The sequence below is a fragment of the Fundulus heteroclitus genome, chromosome 20, assembly GCF_011125445.2.
Source record: "Fundulus heteroclitus isolate FHET01 chromosome 20, MU-UCD_Fhet_4.1, whole genome shotgun sequence".
Lineage (NCBI taxonomy): Eukaryota > Metazoa > Chordata > Actinopteri > Cyprinodontiformes > Fundulidae > Fundulus > Fundulus heteroclitus.
Genome location: NC_046380.1, coordinates 46600880 through 46621961, shown reverse-complemented (window position 1 = coordinate 46621961; position 21082 = coordinate 46600880). Strand labels below are relative to the sequence as shown.

The following is a 21082-nucleotide window of genomic DNA, read 5'->3' as shown; positions in this document are numbered from 1 at the left end:
GCCGTCTGGATGGGGCTAATGAAGAGAAAGTAGGGGGATCAATGTTGCTGTTGTTGGCCAGCAGCAAACACGCTCACATTCTCAGCACTGCTTAGCCAAAACCTGAAGCCTCTCTTTCAATACTGAGAATTCCCAAGAGCAGAACAGAAAATCTCACATTAGGAGCCGTATCTACAATCGATTGCCTTTTAAAAATGGAAGGTAAGAAGAGAAGGAGGCGTTAGCAGCTGATTCCCATACAGCACACATCAAACAAAAGTTTATTGCTGTGATCCAAAATAAAAACATAGTAAACTGTTTTCTCAAAGCTAAGCTTTTAACTCAACTCCATGTGGAGTTAAATATCTCAACCTAACTCTTCCAGCGCTGTGTGAGCTGCATGTTCAGCAGCTCCTATTGAGTCCTGAGTTTTCTCTTTTTAAATGTATTTCTTAGACATGTGTGTTTCTGTTTTGTTTTTTTTTACCCTGCTTGTAGTTACACATAATGCAGCTGACAGCTTGGTGGATAACCTTGTTTTATTCTTTAAATGTACCTGTGTTCACAGCCCCATTTTTTACACCACAGACGGGCTGCTAGCTATCCAATGTGCTACAGTGCTGCCTCCACCCTCTGGTGACTGTCATAGTCTGCCTCTTCACAGGTGTGGACCACTCACAGGACAGAATGGACACAGGTGGTCAGCGAAACCACCTCATGATCCACCAACCTGTCCGTGTTTCTAAAAGATTTTCCTGATTTTGACTTTCAAAATGACTGATCACCTGTCTGCATGCAACCTAACATCGGTCCATGTCATGGGTAACAGTGTTAGCATGTCTAACAGAAGCAGCCTTATCGGTGTGGTTCATACACACTCATGAGTCCTGTCCGCTTCTGACCAGCGGAGGCTCCACTTTGAACATAGAGGCAGGACCATAAATAACATTTGAGGTGGCTTTATTTAAGAACTTGCACCAATATCCACACTGACCAACAACAATGTCTGCCTTTTACAGTGGACCCTGAGTGTCATGCTAGAATGACCCAATGAATGAATGAGATGATCAGAAAAATAGAAATAAATAATAATACTTACACAAAACTAACACCCAACACAGTAAATGAAACCTAATAAATATTTACATAAATGCAAATCATTTCAGCTAAACAAATCTAAATTCAATCAAAAGAATACTTTAAATTAAACATAATTCCTTAAAGCTCTAACCCTCCCCCCCCCCCTTTCCAAATGGTTTGCTCCAAGAGCTTTCAGCAGCACCTGCAGCTTGTTTCTCCCTTTTGCTGCCACGTGCTGCTGAGGAGCCAAACCAGGAAGAGGTAAGTGTTTACAACCAAACAAGTGTTCTGTCAAAGCGAGAAATCAAACATTTGGAAATTTAAAGAAACAAATTGACATCCATACATCTACACTTCCTTCACACAGAATGGATTACCAGCCCCCCTGCCTCTCAAGAAGGTCTGAACAAAAATACAACAAAAATAATACAATCAAATATAACAACTCAACTGTTTGAACTGTAACTTAATCAATAGTCTAATTTCCTGATGTAATGGAACCTATCTCCATTACAAGTCCTCTTCCAATCGATGGAAAGCTAACTGCCTTTTTGGTGATAGCCTGGCCACTCAAAACCAGCCCATTAAACAGCCTTTAACAGTGATGAATTAGTTTCCTTTCTGCTTCAGAACATTGGTGAATTTTACCAGGAGGAAACATAATAGTTTGTTCTTGTACACAGAGCTATATTTGAAACTGTGAGAGCACAACTACACTGAGACGAGAAGGAAATCAAGCGGTAAGAACGCTACAACTGAGCTCAGAAACAAACCCACAAGGGAACACCAAGCTGATTAGTTTCTCTTGAAGAACACAAACAGAACCATCAGCTTTCCATCACTTCTACTAATGGTGAGGAAATAATAGGTGGTTTGCCATTGCGTATGGAAAGTCCCAGGGCTTTTAAAGGCCTAGCACGCATTTCGATACAAAGTTTCATGGGAAATTTCAGATTCCCCGGGGCTTTAGTTTCATGAATAAAAGATCCTGGTGTGAGGTAGGAGTTTTCCTTTTTCCCAGGATTGTTGAAGGGGCCGGGTTGTGTGATCCAAGCAGGTCACTTTGCCATGTTATGCCATTTATGACGAGACAGACTGCAACTCCCAGCATGCAACACGGTCTATGGGAACAACCCCATAGAAACCTTATCTCGTTGCCTTGGAGATGCCTATAAAAGCGTGCTACGCTATCATCTCAGTCTTCTTCCCTGGCAATCCGCCAAACTGGGAAGGCACAAACACCTGTCCTTCACGCTGGCTTTTTTCCTCGCTGGTCCGAGTTTTTGCCCAATCAACTTTTCCCTGTATTTCTAAACGGGAGGTCGCGACTTAAAACTACGTGAATTCCTTTTTAATCCCACTGGAAGCCGCTACCTTCCAGCGATAGACAGACTCTGCTCGTTGCTTTGGCCAAACAAAGCCTAGGAGAGTGCCCAGAGAACTTGGTGTTTTTATTTTTATTTTCCTGCTCCTCACGGCGAAGTGATCCGCTGCCCGAAGCCTCCGCTTGGAACCACGGATCCAGGGCCGGGTCAGGATCTCCTCACTGAGGGGACACCAAGTAAAGAAAGGACAGTCCTTTTTTTATTTCCCTTTTCCCCCATAAGGTGATATTTCGTGCCTGGGCAGAACCTATTAGGAAATAGTTTAATGCTTAATTACTCCGAAAGGGAGTTTGTTTAGGTGTGCTGAATATTTCTAACATTGTGCATGCATTAAGTGATTCTGCTGTGTTTGGTTTTGTTGATAATAAATTGGCCGCACCAAGATCTCTCCTTTCTCTTGACCCTGTCTTCCTTTGTCTACATTTGGTTTCCCGCATTTTTCTTTGAAGTCTTTTGATCTGAAGTGAGAGCGCGTCCTGATCAAAAGCCCGCTCCAGACTAGGCTGGTGCGTTAGATATGTCGTTAGGACCGCCTCTTTATGCACTGCACGCAAGGTCGTAGTTCATATGTCGTCATAGTCGCCATCTTGAAAAGGTGCCAAGTAGCTTGAAGCGGTTAGGCTAGGTTGTTGTGAAGTGACACCAGTTAGCTGCTGCTAGCTGTGCTACCAGTACCAGAAGAAGTTAGAAACCAACCGTGTATGATTGCTAGTGACTAGTTGTGCAGAGGCGTTCCCCATCTGGCTTCAGGTCTGTTTTCGCTACTCCAGTAGTGCTACCTCCAAGCTATTTAGCCCATGTCTTTAAATGCTGCTATGTCAAAGCGCCAACTTCTTGAATGTGATGTCAGTCTTAAACAACTGTGAATTGATTTAAGAATTGCTACCTCTCATTTAATACATTCTTACTTATTTTCATTTATTTCCTTTGCATGTTCCTTGAGTAGCGAGTAGTGTTTCCTAGTGTTTTATCAAGTAGAATAATTGCTGTAACAGGGAATTATTAGTTTAATAAATAATAACGTGTGAAGTAGTAATTGTTTGTGGTTATTTTGGTCCAGACGTTGAATGGTCTCTAAGAGCAAAAGAAGTACCTCCTTTTTCAGTTAACAACTGAACTAACTGATACATTTTCATTGGTTTGTGGTAAAGAAGTAAGAATTAAAACTCCAATTGCAATCATAATTTGAGTTATCAACGTTTACTGGTCAAGTCTAACAAGCCAACAACTGGTTAGATCACACTTTCCAGCATAAATAAGTTCATAACAGCTAATTAATAAATGTATTTTTATTTTTATTAATTTTTATTCCACGCTATAAATACGGGGAATGATCACAAACTAAACGGAACACAGACTTACTTTGGCAACAGCACCTTTCGTACACACAACAGCAGAACACATGACACTGAAATCTTCAGCCACTAATTGATGAAAGATTGTCTACATCCCCTGAAATGTGTCCATAGCAACCACTGCTGCAATGTTACAAAGTGTAAAATCCTCACGTTTTTCTGAGAACACATTCAAATCTTCGGCAAACCTAATAAATGAAAGATGGTCTACATTTCTTGAACGAAGATCATGAAGATATTATGCATGAAATGCCACGATGCATATAACTGTAGATGTTCTGTTTAAATGTTGAATTTTTCACATAAAGTAGGGGGAATGGCGGCCGTGTTAATTTTTCGCTGAGAGAAACTCGATGTGATCGGGTTGCAAACCAAAGTAAATGACTAGGCTAAATAAACGTAGAACTGCCAAACTGTGGCATTACTACATGTCCTCCTGTGGACCAACATGGTTATAACACGCTTTTTAGTGAGACTGGGGTGCCTGGCAATATGGACCCTATGAACTGAAATAATTAACAATATAATAACAAAATAAGATCAAACATACAGCATCATTTAAATGTGAGAAAACAAGATGAAATATGTCACTGGTGGTGGTGCAGCTGGAACTCTGGATCTGGACACAGCGATGCAACCCAGGATGTTCTGACAGCTGCCTTGCCTCACAAGAAAACCTTATGGCAGGAGCAACCTGAATGCCTGGAGTCATCCCACTCTTACTATCTCACCTTCCTAAGTGAGAAATAAATCTTGGTTTCTGAATGCAGCCAGAAAGATTTGGACAAAACCTTGTTTTCATGATACTGGAAGGAGACGATTTGAATTGACTCAAGGTCTAAAAGAACTCCATTTGTGCAAACCTGATCCCTCAATTCAGTTTCGTTCACAATATACATGTCTCACTTTAAATACAATTTGAATTCACTTACATGAGCACAATCTACCCATGTATCAGACATAGTTTGTACTAAATTGATCACAAGTGAAGAAAAAAAACTACAGCTCTTATGATGCAGCTCAGTAATATGTTATTGAATATAGATTACTTATAGTCTTTGCAAAACATACAAAATCAAAAAAACAAAGCTCAAATGGTATAAAAATTATATTATTAATGTTAGATTTTTACTTCAAATTTGCATTTCATTTTCGTTATGCAGCACATCATGTGACCCTGCAGCCTTTTCTGGATAACAAAACAATTTCCTATGTTTAGTATGGAATTATAAAAAGCATTACAAATGGATATCTGCATATAGATCCATCCATCCATTTTCTAACACTTCTATCCCTGCTGGGGTCATGAGGGGTGCTGGTGGCTATCTCCAGCTGTCAATGGGTGAGAGGCAGGTTCACCCTGGACAGGTCAGCAGTCTATCACAGGGAAACATAGAGACAGACAACCATTTACACTCACACCTAAGGACAATTTAGAGAGACCAATTAACCTAACAGTCATGTTCTTCAGACTGTGGGAGGAAGCCAGAGTACCCGGAGAGAACCCATGCATGCACAGAGAGAACATGCAACTCCATGCAGAAAGACCCAGGGCAACGGTAGGACTTGAACCCAGGACCTTCTTGCTGCATGGCAACAGCACTACCCACCAGACAGTGTCACCTGTTCACCATGAAACTGACTGGTAACTGGAATCGGCTCATTCTCTACTGGATTTTCCCTAACCAGCGAGCGGCTGGTCAGTAAAAGTAAAGTCTCAGAGTCTCAGTGGCAGAGACTGTTGCTGCCGCTCACTCTCACGTCTGCTGTTATTAACGATAGTACTAAAACATCATATCAAAAAAACTACCCTTGTCGTAGATTTCATAAAAGTATAATCTAATTTGGATAAGAGGAAAGCAGTATGAGTGTTAGAGACACATTTTAAAAGAACTGCTGTTGGCTGTGTTCACAGAGTAAAGCTCAGTGAACACATCTATGTGGGTCCTAATCAATGTCGTCTCCTCTCTGCCGTTCTGCTCTCAGTTTCTGCAGTCTTTGCAAATATGACCTTACGGCTGTTTAAGAATTCCTCAACAAAAATACATTTCACACAGAGGAAGATGTCATATTTATATGTAAATATTCTCTGACTGAAAAAGAAACGCATTCCTTCTGGGCGGATTTTCTTGGACAGTGAGAGTGCATCCATTAAGGAAGGCCACATGGAGCCACATCTCAAGCACCAGATTCAGAGGAGCTAACTGTTGCTACTTTAACCACTACAGGTTATTCCTGCTCAGAATGCATGTAAAAACAAGCAGCACAAAGTTGATCAGCAGTCAAACTAAATTAAAATCTAAGAAATATACCGGCTAATAAGAACAACAGTATGGCCAAACCTATCAGCCATATGCCACTCTGAATTTCGAATACCGTTATCAATAAAAAAAGATTGCATATTAGTGTCATGGTTTTTAAGTGATTAGCCCACATGCAGATACAGACGGAAGACAAGCACAGCTTTAAGATGTTTATTGAAAGGTTCAGGCTGCGGGACGAGACACAGCGTGTGGCTCGAGCGAGGTCAGAACTTCAGTGCTGGAGCGACATTCAGCAGGGCTGACCTATCCGGGGAGAATAATGACGAGGGAACTCTGTGACCGTAACTCGTAGGTGGCGATAGGTGGTAGTGTCTGGAGGGCTGACAGATGATAGGCTGGCGAGGGATCCGGAGCGCACCACAGCAGACAGGAGGAACAGACGGAGTAACCAGAGAGTTTACAGGTGAACCAGAAGAATCCAGGGAAGGGGGTCTCACGACCGGCTTGGTACCACCAAGAGAGTATGAGGGGAGCTGCCAGAGCTAAATCTGAGCGGCGGGGATTCTGTGGATCTGGTTCTTCGAACACAACGTCAATGCAGGTGAGTAAATCCAAACACGACTGGGTTAACACTCTGACGTCTTCCATCTGTCTGAGCTCTCCTTAAGAAGTCAGTGGAAGCCGCTCCTGACGAGCCGCAGGTGTGGGCCACGCCCCCCAGTCAACTAGAACCACCTGTGGAGCAGAGCTAGAGCACGGAAATCACAGAGAACCCTGACAATTAGGAACTGCATGACAAAATATGGAGGAGTCAAACCATGATGTGGAAATACAACACTGTTTATGGATCTTCTCAGATTTGGGATTTTTTAAATCTTTACTCTGGGCAGACAAAACAAGTTTTCCAGAAATATTGCTAAGATCTTTCCCTGTGTTGTGAGCTGAATGAGCCTCCTGACTTAGATGTGCTAAAAACTAGCTCCATAAGGCCACAGAATATTTTTCTGCTGACATCCTGCTGCTCTTTAGCCAAGTGTAACTGGAGCGGAGTAGTCACACAAACCTAGAAATATTCCCTGAGCTCCAATCCCAGACATTGTACTTATTCATAAGTTTTACTTGAGTGAATGTGCTGAATGCTGCATAACAATCACAAATAATGCAAGTAGTGCTCTGCAAACTTTCTTTTCCCCTGCAGCACCAACAGTAAGCAGAAAACGGAACACAAGTTTAATTAAAAGGCAAAACAATGACTTCTTCTGAGCTGGCACTGCTTCAGTGCTTCACGATCAGACACCAGGCCAATAGAGACATCCAGTTCTCTAAGCACTATTCAGTTCATTCACACAGTAATGACAAGATTTTAGAAAGTGAATGCCTGACAAGCCAGCAGTGATGGTAACATAAGCCAGCAACAGGTTTAGTCATGTAGGGCTGCAGTTTGGGAGGAGGCGGACACATCAGCAAGCAGCCAGCATCAAATTGTGTTAAATGAAACAGAGACACAGGCAACAGTTGCATGATGTTGTGCAATTACACGTTTGTAAGTTATTTCAAGTGTATCAAATAACTCTTGATCTGTTAGGTATTGTCCTGTGAATATCAGGCCAATTGGCTTTGATATTAGGACAGTTGAAAGACTGATTTGAACCCTGTGGCATTCTTCTAACAGCAAACTCTGCACACATATGGAATAAATGTGCACAAAAGGAAAAAAAAGAAATTGAAAAACTAGTTGAAAAACCATCATTGTAAGAAAGAATCAGAGTGAATTTTGAGCTTACTGAATATCCAACAAGACAAACTTTGTCCTGACGCAGGCTGCATGTTTGACCTGTCAAACACACACACACACACACACACACACACACACACACACACACACACACACACACACACTATTGAAAACTACTCACTATGCTTCTCAGCACCAAATATCAGCAGCATGAGCCATTTCATATTCTGATGCATGAGGCTGGCCATGAACTGAATTTGACAACAAGCTGACAGAAAACTTTTTTTATACATCTTAAATACAAACTCTTTAGGAAGACGTATCACATCTCATGTAAGATTTAAGGTTCTGCTAGGTTGGGTCTAATTTGTAATAACACCTGGTTACAACATTCAAAGGTTACAAAAATAATGTAGCTTCAGTGGGTACAGTACATTTGCTAAAACAATGTAGACCTCCTAGCGTTTCTAACTTTAGGTTTAATCTAACAGAGTACGCTGCCCCTGGGAGAAAAGTTATTCATAGTACCACATTTTCTGACCATAAGACGTACTTAAAAATGTATGGTGCGCCTTATATATGATTAAAGTTGTGCTTTTTATTTGGTAGAATGCACTCAAAAATCTGTCAAAACGTTTTTTTCTGAAAACTTCAAAGCTATAGCTATTATAACAAATGGTTCAGTGCATTTAAATGTTCTTAGTGTGGTTAAAAGTAATTGAATATTCTGACAGAATTTATGTATGCTGGAAACACAGCTACTCATACACACACACACACACACACACACACACACATATATATACATATATATGTTTTTCACCAATGTCTAAAGCTCTGAGGCCTTCACGGAGTGGATGCCATTTTGGAGAGACTAAGTCACAAAAACTTGGACATGTAGACCTGTATCTCTCTACCTAATATTAGAAAAATCACATTCTAATATAAACAATATCTTTTAATTTTACTTGTGAAAAGTTATCCCTCTAGCCCTGACGTCAATAGTCGATTTAAACAATAATACGCCGCACAGTGCTGAGGTATCATTAGTGTGCTCAGCTTGAATCAGCAGGTTAGGGTAACAGGTCGACCGCCCCAAGATGGCGGCCGTAATTCCTGCGCAGCGACAGTCAATGCGGGGTCTAGTTTTATATTACGACTATGTGAGAAACCATAGACATCAAATACGTAGACGCCCAGTCGTCGGGTGAGAGGCGTGCCGACGGAGCGGCCATCTTAGGTCAGACCAAGCTGCGCTCAGAGAGAATAGACGACAATTCAGGAAAATGTACTTTATGTTTTCAGACACTCTGAATCCGGTGAATTCTCAACAGATTTCCAGATACATTATATATATATATATATATATATATATATATATATATATATATATATATATATATATATATAATATAATCACACAGGTATTTATTTGTCTTATTTATAATACTTGAAAACCTTTATATGCACATCTATGTCTAAATACAATAGTCTGTACTGTCTGCAAGCTAAAAACCTTGAAAAAGAATGGTCTTGCACAGCTTTTTCCTAGTTTTTCCTAGTGTTGCCACTCTGCAGCTTTAGTGTGTCCAGTTTTGCAACATGGTGCAGCCTTAGTTTATAGAAGGCAGATACAAGTAGTGAAATCAGCCAGAATACATTTCCATGCAGCACAGGAATGAGGCATCTTCTCTGATCCACGTTCACAATAACAGAACTCAACTTTTTTCTGCCACATACAATATGGCGGTGACGTACGAACCTGCGCCCTATGACGCGTCTACGACGTATATGACCTCTATGTGTGTCACTACCTGATCGCCCCATAACAGGACCCCTGAGCAGTCTACAATACTGCCTGACTGTAATGTCTAAACTAGAAGTGAATTCAAGTATGACAGTCCTCGCCTGGAGTATGTGCTAGCAACAATAAACCAAGTAAGTTAATTTAATATAACACTGAACCTTACTTTGGACTTATTTTAGAAACAGGGGAGTGTAGTCCTACAGACTGATAGCGCTCCCTTTCAGGTAGTATGTGTGCACATGCAGGGCTGAAGGGATATTACACACTAGGGAAGAATATTTAATCCGCTTTATAATCCGGTGCACTTTATAGTCTGAGAAATACGGTAGGTCTTTAGCGGACAATTTTGCAACAACCTTTAAATAATTTGTTCCGCTTTTAATGTCCTCAGTTTCACAGAAAAACACAGCAGAGGGCAGCTACCTCATTCCTACACCCTCACATCCAGTATAAATATTCTTGTTCAAGGGGTAAATACCTCATTGCATGCTCCATTAAACAATGTAGCCCCCTTGAAAAAGAAGATAATTCAATAACAACATATATTGATCGACGTATATCACTGATAGAAAAAAAGGGTAAATAAAAGTTTTAGTAAAAAGTTGGTTGAATAAAGGATTGAGCTTGAATTCAGTGTGTGTGTTCTTTATCTAAAAATAGGTCACAAAACAACAGCATAAAACGGCCAGGGCTGCACATAAATATATGTAATAATTATTGATATTGATCAATATGATTTCTATTTTATCAATATGCTTTTTTTCTATATCGTCCAGTTTCTCTCTCTCTCTCTCTCTCTCTCTCTCTCTCTCTCTCTCTCTCTCTCTCTCTCTCTCTCTCTATATATATATATATATATATATATATACATAGTCTTATGACTTATTCAGCTTTGGTTTTCTATGAAGATCAATCACAAGTTCGCAACCAAGGCCCAAGAGATTGGGGTTCCACTGTCAGAAGAACTTTTGAAGAAAGCTTCATCTGCTGTACACAGCTGTTGTACCAGCTTTAGATATGAACTGATTCAATTTAAAGTCTTGTATAGCATGGATAACTAACAAACTATAAATATGATTCTGTCTCCACTCCGTGCGACAGATGTGGTGGTGCAGAACGATCTGCAGCAGAGTTTTTTGGTACTGTCCAATCTTGAGTAATTAATGAAAAAAAAATACTGGTTATCAGAACAGTTTGAGCTTGATGTTAATTTATGCTGTGATCCAGCAATCTTTGGTTGTTCTAAAAGGACAAGCACTGTCCTTGATCAAACGTGTTCATGAGTGGAGCTATTTTTTTACCTGATGAACTTCAAGTGAGCACAGCTCCTCCTTAAGTATTTTATTAGCATTTTATCTCAGGGTGAATGAAAGACTTACATTATGTTTTAGGGGAAAACTTTGAATATTTGTGGTTGTCATGTTTGCAAGGATAATATGTCTTCCATCATTTTAAACTTGCCCTAACTATGAATACTAATATCTCACACCCACTAATAATAGTTTGATTTTTGATGCGTGGCAAGGATGAGCATTCCATTAATGTACATATTTCTTTCAGACAATTATCCCGTAGGCTTTACCTGAAGTAAAGCCCAGTTAAGAGAACAGATGTTGTTTTAATGTATATGACTAAAGATTTATTTGGGCGGATGTGTTTGAAGCTTGTCTTTAATAGAATCCTGATCATGTTTAATGGGGTTTGAATGTGACTCCATGCTCTAAAAGGATAGATTTAAAGTCAAACATTCTGACTTGCCTGCACAAAAACCTTAACATTTGCAAGCTAGAGTAGCTGTTTCAGGAAACCATTACAAAACACAGATGTGTTATGTGAGATGTTGGGTAATATAATAATCTATGCGAATCTGTGAAAAAGTCATGACCTATATGTATATAGTATAGAGCTTTAAACTTTCTTTCAAAGAAAATACAGTAAATGAATGAGAACTAGCATTGAATTTAGCCCAGAATATTCAGGTGGTGATCTACGAACATGATTCAGTTCAGGTTAAAGCTGTTCAACTGAATTTAGAACCAGCTCTTGTTAAGGATGAACTGGCATAACACTGGCAACATCAAGCTGCATTCATATTTCTATCTTTCTTTATTTTTTTCCCCCCATGGGATTAATTTAGCTATTGTGAGAAAGAGACCTGAAGACTGCTGAAAAAACAAAGTGATGATAGATGCTCTTTAAAGGGGAAGTCCGGTCAACAAGGAAAAATCAGGGGATCATTAGCTATACCTAAAACTAATACGTTCGTGGTTATTTAATGAATTTAGCTTTAATCAATAAGAAAAAAAAAAACATAAATTGTCGTCTGGATCACTGTGTATGACATCACATCCTGTGACGGATAAGCGGAGAGCCGACGGCAGTTAGCCGCGCGTTAGCAGCTGTAGGAGCTGCTGGACACAGCTGCCATCAACAACAATTATTTAGGATTTCCAGAGGACTTCACCATTGAAATTCTGAGAGCTATTGTTGAAGCAACAATGCTCATGTGCATAGCAGCTGGATGTAACAATACATCGGGTAAAAGTGGAAAACACATTCGTTTTTTTTCACCTTTCCGATTCATCATCCACCTCGGGTTCTTTTGCTGGATTACCACCGTGAAGAGGGAGGATTTGCAATCGTGCTTCTGGCCAGAGAGGAAACACGTCGTCTGTAGCCAACATTTGGATAAAGGATGTCTTCAAGATGACATGAGAGCGAGGATTTTCGGAAGGTTTTTCTTTTTTATGATGTAGAATTTGCTGTAACATTTGTTTACCCGATCAGAGCGGCGGAGGGATACGATGAACTTGGAAAGAGTGCTCACTGTTGTGAAGCCCACTTCTTTTATACGACTTAGGTCTTATTTTTTCTAAAGTCGCTTGTAGATTTCATGAGTTGTGGGTTGCAGTTTTCTTTGGGCTTGTTTCTGAAAGTGAAGTCGCTTGTTTGGGCTCTAAACTAAGTGACGCTGAAATATCCCTCCGCCTAATAACGCGCTGCAGCTCATCCTGACAGCAGCAGAGTAAACTAAGAAAGAGCCGCTCTGATCGTATTTTCTGCTGTTTATGGCTGCAATAACTGATGATAACTGCTGAAAGTAGGTTAGGCAGTGCAGATCACCATTTTGAGCAGAGATTGGTTCTAAATATGAGTTTTATACTCATAATATTGCAGAACCCAACCCATAAACCGTACTTTAATGCTTATTTGTTGTCTTTGTATGTCTCTAAAATGTAAAATTAGTGTTAATTTAAATTTAAATGCTTAATACCATGTCTCTTTGTTTAAGAGGTAAAAAAAATATTGCAGCATGAAAACAGATATTTATTTACAAGGGGACAGATAGGGCATTGGGACTTGCTCTACAGCCGATACCGCGACCTGACGTCACAAACTGGGAGGAGGCAGTTCTGTTCTTCACCAAGATGGCTGTCCCCATAAAAGGACCTTCAAATGAAAATTACTCTTAATTAAAAAAGCTTATCATTTATTGAACAGCATGTAATAATTTTATATTTAAAGTACTTTCAGCAGTTTGAATTCTGATTTTGACCGGACTTCTCCTTTAAGCTATTAAAGAGCATCTGTTTAGTAGGGGTGTAAATCAACATCTTCATCACAATACGATATTATATTGATTTGTTTGGATGATGAGTCAATGTTTGCCGATATCTCAAAGTCTCTCACGATACCATTTCCATTCAGTTCAATTCACAAGGCTGTGGTCAATATGATGCAGTATCATCTGTCCGTCTAAGACAGTTTGATCAATTCATTTCCTTTTGGGAGTGATAAAGATACAAATGTTTATATTCGTATTCAGAGTTAGCGTGTTAGTGCGATCAAACTGCTGTCTTTATAAGCCTGTTGATGTTCCTCCAATTTGTTTCTGAGGCATCTTACATTTCCCACAAAGATGGATGAATGTACCACTCTAAACACATTTGTTATATAGTTAAATATCCAGTTTACATACCTATCTATTCTTTCAGCCAGACACCTGTTTCAACCTGACCAGTGCTTAGACTGATTCATTTTTCTCGATGTTCTGTAGAAAATATGTGATGTTTCAGTTTTATTTATTTCCCATCATTATATTTGCAATCAACACACCAACATTAAAATAGCAGAAAATCCAAAACCGGAATGTGCAATGTTAAAATAAGAGAATATATGTATCATTGTGGATCATTTTTATATCAAACTAGGAAGTCCCCTAGAAAAATCTTTCTCATAAATTTGTATTGACTTCCAGGTCTTCCACAGAGCAATAAGCAGGCCCATGTCTGAAAGTGGTTCAGCCATGTTGGGGATGCTGTCCATCATGTGCCCACACACCCAACATCTGATGGTTGCTTCCCTCACAGGATTTGGACCAAAGATGAATAAAAAAAATTTACTTGAAAGTGCAAAAATAAAGATTTGAGACTGAATAAACAACTATTTAAAAATGAAATGACAAAATAAAATGAAACTGAAATTAACTGCTTTGGAGTCAGTCTCAACCTCAAGCCGAGGAGGATCTTGGTGTCTTGTTCACAAGTGATGGTGGGATGGAACGAGAGATGGACAGATAGATTGGAGCTTCTTCAGTAAAGCAGGCGCTGCTCCGGTCTGTTATGGTGAAGAAAGAGCTGAGCCAAAAAGCAAAGCCCTCAATTTACCGGTCTGTCTACGTTCCTACCCTCACCTATGGTGGATCGTGACCAAAGGAATGAGACCCTGGATACAAGCACCCAAAACGAGCTTCCTCCTGAGGGTGGCCTTAGATAATAGGGAGGAGCTCTGTCATCCACAGGGTACACAAAGTAGTGCTGCTGCTTGTCCGTGTTCAAAGGAGGGACTATAAATCCTGTCTGGCCCGGGAACCACTTGGTGTCCCCCAGAATGAGCTGGAGGATGTCGCTGGACCCGTTGGCCCCGTGGAACGGAGTGAAAATCAATGGAGGAAAAAACTGAAAAGATGTTCAACAAATAAAGATGAACTAAATTAAGTCTTTATTCAAAGTGAAAAAAAAGCTTTAGTTTCACTTTTCTAATTTAAATAATTTTTTGTTGTTTGTTTTTCCGATCTCAAGATCATGATTTGGAATTTGGTGTCAACATTTATTTATTTTTTCAGTTTCAACCTTTTTTTTCCAAATATACTATCATGACCCTCAGCTCCAAAGTTCAAGAGCTCACAGTAATCTCAAGTGGTTGTGCAGTCTTTGTTCTCTCTTCTCATGCACAGCTAATTAGAATCAATGAACATGGTGAGCAAACATGACTCATTAGGGCTTTCAGAAGTCCACAGGGATGGGCTGGAATAACCTTAGCAGCACTTCTACATCCACCCTACAGAGCTGCCAGAGGAACCGCTGCTACATACATACTGTATATGGAGTCCAAAACAAAAATCCTTTGAAACTGACATGTGGCTTTGAAGCCCATGTCCCACTGCTCACTGTTCAGGATTTTTTGCAGAACAGCTCTCAGGCCCTTGCTGAGCAGCTATAAGAAATTCCCAGGAGCCAGCATGCAAAGAAAAGATGACTCTAGTACATGGTGTAATCTTTACCGCAGGTCTGAGAATGCAGCAAAACAAAAGTGAGGCAAGACGTTTTCCTCACTTCCAAGATCACTTTAAACCACTACTTCTAACTACAAGGATGTCAGGAGGGAGATATTCACTTTTTTATTCAAAGACAAGCAGCAACTATCAGAACTCTGCAGCATTGTGTTAACTAGTTCATTTATTCTGCATTTTGATGTCACACACCACAGTGGAATGGGCCAATTAAAATTAAATGACAGAGAGAGAAACATATACCAACAGGACAAGGGATACATTTCTTTAAATCATTGTTCATACATTGTTTCACATTTAGTCCTTCTCAGTGTATTTTGGGTGGATTTTATGTGATAGGTCCATAACAAATACTGCATAATTATAAAACGAAAGGAATATCATACATTATGTTCAATTAAAAATGTTAAAAGGGTGATAAGTCAGTCCTGTTTAGCCATATTTCTACAAGCTTCACATGGCTGAGGTTTTTTTCTCATTGTTCTAGGCTAAACAGCTAAAGCTCCATCTGATAGATGAAGAACGGCTGTGAATTTTCAAGTCTTGTTTTAGATTTTAACTGGATTAAGGTCTGGACTTTGGGTGGCCCATGTTGAACCTCTGCAGCCTCTAGCAGGTCGTCTTCAGGGCCTCCATCCATCATCACTTCAGCTCTGACCAGCTTCTCTGTCCCCACTGAAGAAAATTATCTCCACAGGTTAGTTCTAAGTATGTGAATTTAGGGTAGTACATATCTTTAGCTTTCCCCACAAATAGTGTTTTACATGTAGTACCAAATACTATTTTTTCATGTCTGCTATGTCTCCTATGAGGTGTGTCGCAAAGATTTTCTTGTCACTCTTTGATCTTTTTTATTATTGATTACTATTTATTGTCATTGCAACATACATTGCAATGGGATTTCTCCTCTGCATTTAACCCATCCCTTAGGGAGCAGAGAGATGCCAGTGTGCAGCGCCTGGGGGGAGCATACTGGGGCTAAGGGATTGCTCAAAGACCCAGGGCAGTAGTCAAACCCGGAACCTTGCAGCCTCTCCAGCACTCTGCTCTCCTACCACTAGGCCGCCACTAGCCTTTTCCATGAAGGTCAGATTTGTGGTTTGTAAAACATTTGTAGTGTGAACAGATTCTCCCTCCTGAGTTGCAGATCTCTGCAGCTCCTCCATGGTTACCATGGGCCACGATCACCTTCTCCAGCCTGTCAGTTAGGTGGGTGTCTGTGTCCTGGTGGGTCTACAGGTGGTCCATCCCCTTTCCGTGTTCAAATGAGCGATTGATCAGAGCTCTGGGAGATGTTCTAAGCTTGGGAAATTGTTTTAGAACCTGACCCTGCTTTAAACTGAGCTAGAGCTTTTTTCTTGACCTTTCTGCTGCTTTACTTGGTCTTCATGATGCTGCTTGTTGTCTAATGAGGCCAGAGCAGCTGACCCATGATTTCATCACACACAGGCTGACTGTTTACGAATTTGGTGACTTGTAAAGATAGCCGAGCGTACAGAATTAAAGAGGGCTTAAAAGTTTTCTGACTTTTCTTTGACATTCCCAGTGAAGTACATTGAAGTTTGGGACTTTAATGTGACAAAATAGAGTAGTAAAATACTTGTGAAAGTCACTATTAGACCAGAAATGAAACAGTTGTAAACTAGCATCTGTTCTAGTGACAGACAGACAGAATCCCTGTATTTCTAAAATATTTTTTTTTTTTTACTTTACCCAAAGGATGCAGACTTCCATTTTCTGCAGGGGTAACTTCTTCTACACAGGGGTCCAAAAAGGTTTTGGTGGATCTCAGAGACTTGTGTGGGCAATGAGGCATGTCGCCTGCAACAGGAAAAAGAAAAGAACCTCAGTCATATCATAAATTCAATTCAAAAATACTTGATTAATCCCAAATGGAAATTAAATGCACATTTCATTAGGGCAACTGCAGCCTTTCTGCATTCACAGCAGGAAAATGCATGGGTGGGGACCGATGACATGGTCCGGCATGAGCTGCAACCAAGTCTATCCCCAAGAAGGGCAGTGCACTAACTCCCACTTAGCAGAGCATCACAGCTAACAGAAAGAAAGATTACTTCAATCTGCTGCCTGCAGTATTTTAATGCCTTCAAATCGCTTTCATATGCGCATCATCACAGCAGCCTGAGTCAGCACAACAGCTTAGTGGTCAGCGCAGTGAGGAATCAGGCAAAAAGGGAGCCAGGAGATGAGACTTCTTCAGATTTTACCATATTTTCTGCTATTTAAGATCAAGACTGAGGTAGCAAAACAGAAACCATGGACAGAAAGAAGGAAAGTCATCTGGACTATTATCAGTGACCTTTGTAAGTCATGTCAGTTAACACTGACTGTATATTTCAATATATTTAAGTGACAGAAGACATAGCTGCTGAGTTTCATACAGGAACTGATTAAAACAGCTTTCAATGCAGTTATACACTGCATACACTGATCAGAAAATAAAGAGAACACTAAAATAACACATACTAGATCTGAATTAATGAAATATTATTATGAAATACTTTGTTCTTCACATAGTGGAGTCTGCTGATAACAAAACAACACAAACATTCCTTGTTCCTTTAATTTTTTTGAGCAGTGTATATAGCGCTAATTCACAACACATCAGCTCAGGGAACTTTACAAAGTCAATTCAATCAAATTATAGAGACGGATTTGTTAAAAGCTTTCAGTCCAAGGAAATCCATCAGATTGTATGGAATCATTGACTCACAGCTGGATGAGCATGTAGCCACAGTGGACAGTTTCTTGCAGTTTCTCGTGTCGTTTGTGTCGCTTGAAGCAATCCTACACACCAAGCATGCACGTAACAACTGTTACACTCCCCTTTTTTAGACTAGTTTTCTGAATTTTCTCTGGAAAGAAGATGACAAATTCATTGCAAGTCCTAGTAGAGTGGAGGTCTGTTGCTACAGAGACAGGAGGGTTTGTTATCTTGTCATCCAATAGCTTTAATATGTGAAATTGCTATTAAGTCAGTCATATTTTGATTAGTTGATTTTATTATTTGAGTTTTCAAAATTCCAGCAATGTATGCCACTGTATGACTCTAACTGTTGATATTTTTAAATGGTGATGCTGACTTGCCAAGTCCCTCCTGGGAAATAGATTTTGAATCTCAGTGATTTTTTATTCGAATAAATACAGGTTTATATAACCGTGGCTTGTTTTTTGTTGATGAAAAATAAAAATAGCTGAAAAACCTTTCAGTGTCACTGATTTAAAATGTTTTGTGCAACCTTTCTGTAGTGTTTGTCTGAGAGAGAAGAAGTTACGTCTAAAACATGAAAGCAAACAGAGCAAGTGGAGAAAGCATCCAAGCATGCCCAGAAACGGCGGTAGACAGGCTCATTAAATTCAGCTAGTACCACTTCAGGATTGGACCGCTCTGTACAGCTGTTAAAAAACCTTTTAAAACAACAGTTTAAGCAGACAGTCCTTACATTAATCTTTCTACTTTTGAATGTGGTATAGATTAATTTAGGGCATGTTTAATCATTTTTAGGTGGAAATACTGGTTTATAAACCATTGTCATCAATTCATAGAACTGCTGCTTCTCATTTTAATCAGTGAATATTAACACCCGCGTGTTCTCTGTCTCCATTTTTCCATGTTGTGTATCAAACTCCAAATAACTTTTTTAAACAACATTATTAGAAATGTAATAGTATATGTAATAGGTAATAACTGTGGTTAATATTGTGTTACTATAGTTAATTCCACAGTCAAAAAAGGGAGACCCTGGTCATAGAACCATAAGAGCCTGTATCACATGAACTACAGCCAGCCTTAGGAGGCGTTTTATATGAACACCCTGCCCTGGATAGACAGACTCTCTTCTGAAAGACATCAGAGCAATACAATATTTTTCATGGCTGCACAGGTAGAGGTACTGACCACATGTGCAATAGTGGCAGAGAACAATAAAGACAATAATCACCAATGAAGTCATCTTAAGCAACAGGGACATCAACTCAAAGGAAAGGGAGAGATGTGATAGTGGTGTGGGGGGAAGTGAAGGAGTGAAAAGTAAAGTCTGACGTGGTAACATGAAGGTTGCCAGAGGTGTAAATGTTCTTAATACAGCTCAGCTATTGTTCAGAGAACTCCGCCTCATTGGCTTCTGGAAGTCCAAAGACAGAAAACCAGGTTCCAACCAGGCAGCATAGAGATTCCTCCTGAAACTGCTAACTGTGACGGAGAGCATGGAACGCTCTTTTTCTCCTTACTCTGCTGTGCCTGGGGATTGAAGGTGTTGACATGAATCCTACCTCTTAATTTCCTCCTTTAGTTATGCAACATAGCGGCCGCTGTGTACTGTGCCACTCACAAAGTAGTTTTAAGGACATTTGTATTGCATAAGATTGTCATCCAAATCTTCCTTTTTCCAGCAGATTCACTAGATCATGGTATTACTCATGCTACGAGCTTTCCCTTCTCAAATCCCTTTTCCAGACCCAAATCCAGATCAACCAGTAAAATCATGCTATGGCTTTGTCAGTGCATTCTTACAGAAAACCTGATTTCTGGAGGATTTATACAGTTGAGATGTGTCAGTTTTGACCAGATCAAATCATTATTTAATACAAATTAAATTAAAACCCTTTGTGTGTTGCTGATCTGACAGGATGAAGCAACAGCTTCCACGATTATGCTGACAGGATCCAATTAACCTTTGCTGCTCTAGTGTGAAGCTTCTAGAAATCGGCTTTACTGTCATTCCACTTTCTAAATGAAGCCATCTCTCTCTTTCAGTTATCGGCTGGAAAGAGAGAGCTTCTCTTTCTCTTCAGTCATCAAGAATAACACTTAATTTTTCATGACTGAAAAGCTGCTTAACTGTGAGATAAACTCAAGGATTCTTTGAGCTAATCTCACCTGGGAAACAGCGTATTGTGGAACTGGTGCAGCAGGAAGGCTTTAGGTTGAGCTCTGCCACTCTGCTGTACACCGCTCCTCATCCTCCAGGAGCAGATCAAGAGATAAGAAGCAGAAACCGTGTAACACATGAGTATGATCTCAGCTTTAGTCTGTGTGGTGCGTAAAAGATAGTCAAGGATAGGAAACTACAGGACACTAAAGATTACTTCAATTTTACAATATAAATATTACCTTTTTTCTACTGAAGAGTTATGGCAGAGGTGCACATTTATGTTTCTGTGGTCTGAGCAAAAAAGCACCCCTGTAGCAACCCTTGGATACATTGAAAGGATGTGTTAATGGTAAAATTCACAAGCAAAAATATTTTGATTTGAAAAAAAAATACTTTTGATATTTTAGATGAAGTAAAGACTGGATAAATAGTTAATGGACATGTATAGCACTTTATCAAGTTCGATGACCCCAAAGCGCTTTACACTACAGCCACCCACACACTCACACCCTGACAGTGATAAGCTACACTGTAGCCACAGCTGCCCTGGGGCAGACTGACAGAATCAAGGCTGCCATACATCGGCCCCACCGGACCCTCTGACTACCGCCAGCAGGCAAGTGTCCTGTCCGAAAACACAATGACTGAGGCGGTCAAAGCAAGGGATCGAACCGGCAACCCGGCAGTTGGAGGACAAACTCTCTAACTCCTGCAGCCCATATTAGAATGAATTTCTCTTGTTCAGTGGGCTTCAATGAAATAACATCTTGAATGAGATGTAGGAACTCAACCAGCACCTGTCACATCTCTTGGTGTCCAGGCAGCAAGGGCTCATAGTGTTCTCCATACTCTTTGATTCTTTTCTTGTCTGCACTTGATGAGGGATCAGACTGAATGGGACATCCTTCAGTAGTACAGCTCATGGCCACATCAGAGTTTGGTCCCAGGTATTGGATTGAAGCATTTCTAAATTATCCTTATTGGATAATTTATATTTTCTGATTTTATTT

The 21082-nt window shown here is 40.0% G+C and overlaps 1 protein-coding gene across 1 annotated transcript in view; it reads right to left on the bottom strand.

Annotated features, from left to right (window-relative positions):
• The window catches only part of iqsec1b (IQ motif and Sec7 domain ArfGEF 1b), a gene marked incomplete in the record, with an annotated part of 275178 nt that overhangs the window by 163663 nt on the left and 90433 nt on the right, over positions 1-21082 (bottom strand). The window contains 1 exon segment of the mRNA XM_036124610.1: positions 16891-16998. Within this exon segment, the coding sequence (XP_035980503.1) occupies positions 16891-16998 (108 nt within the window).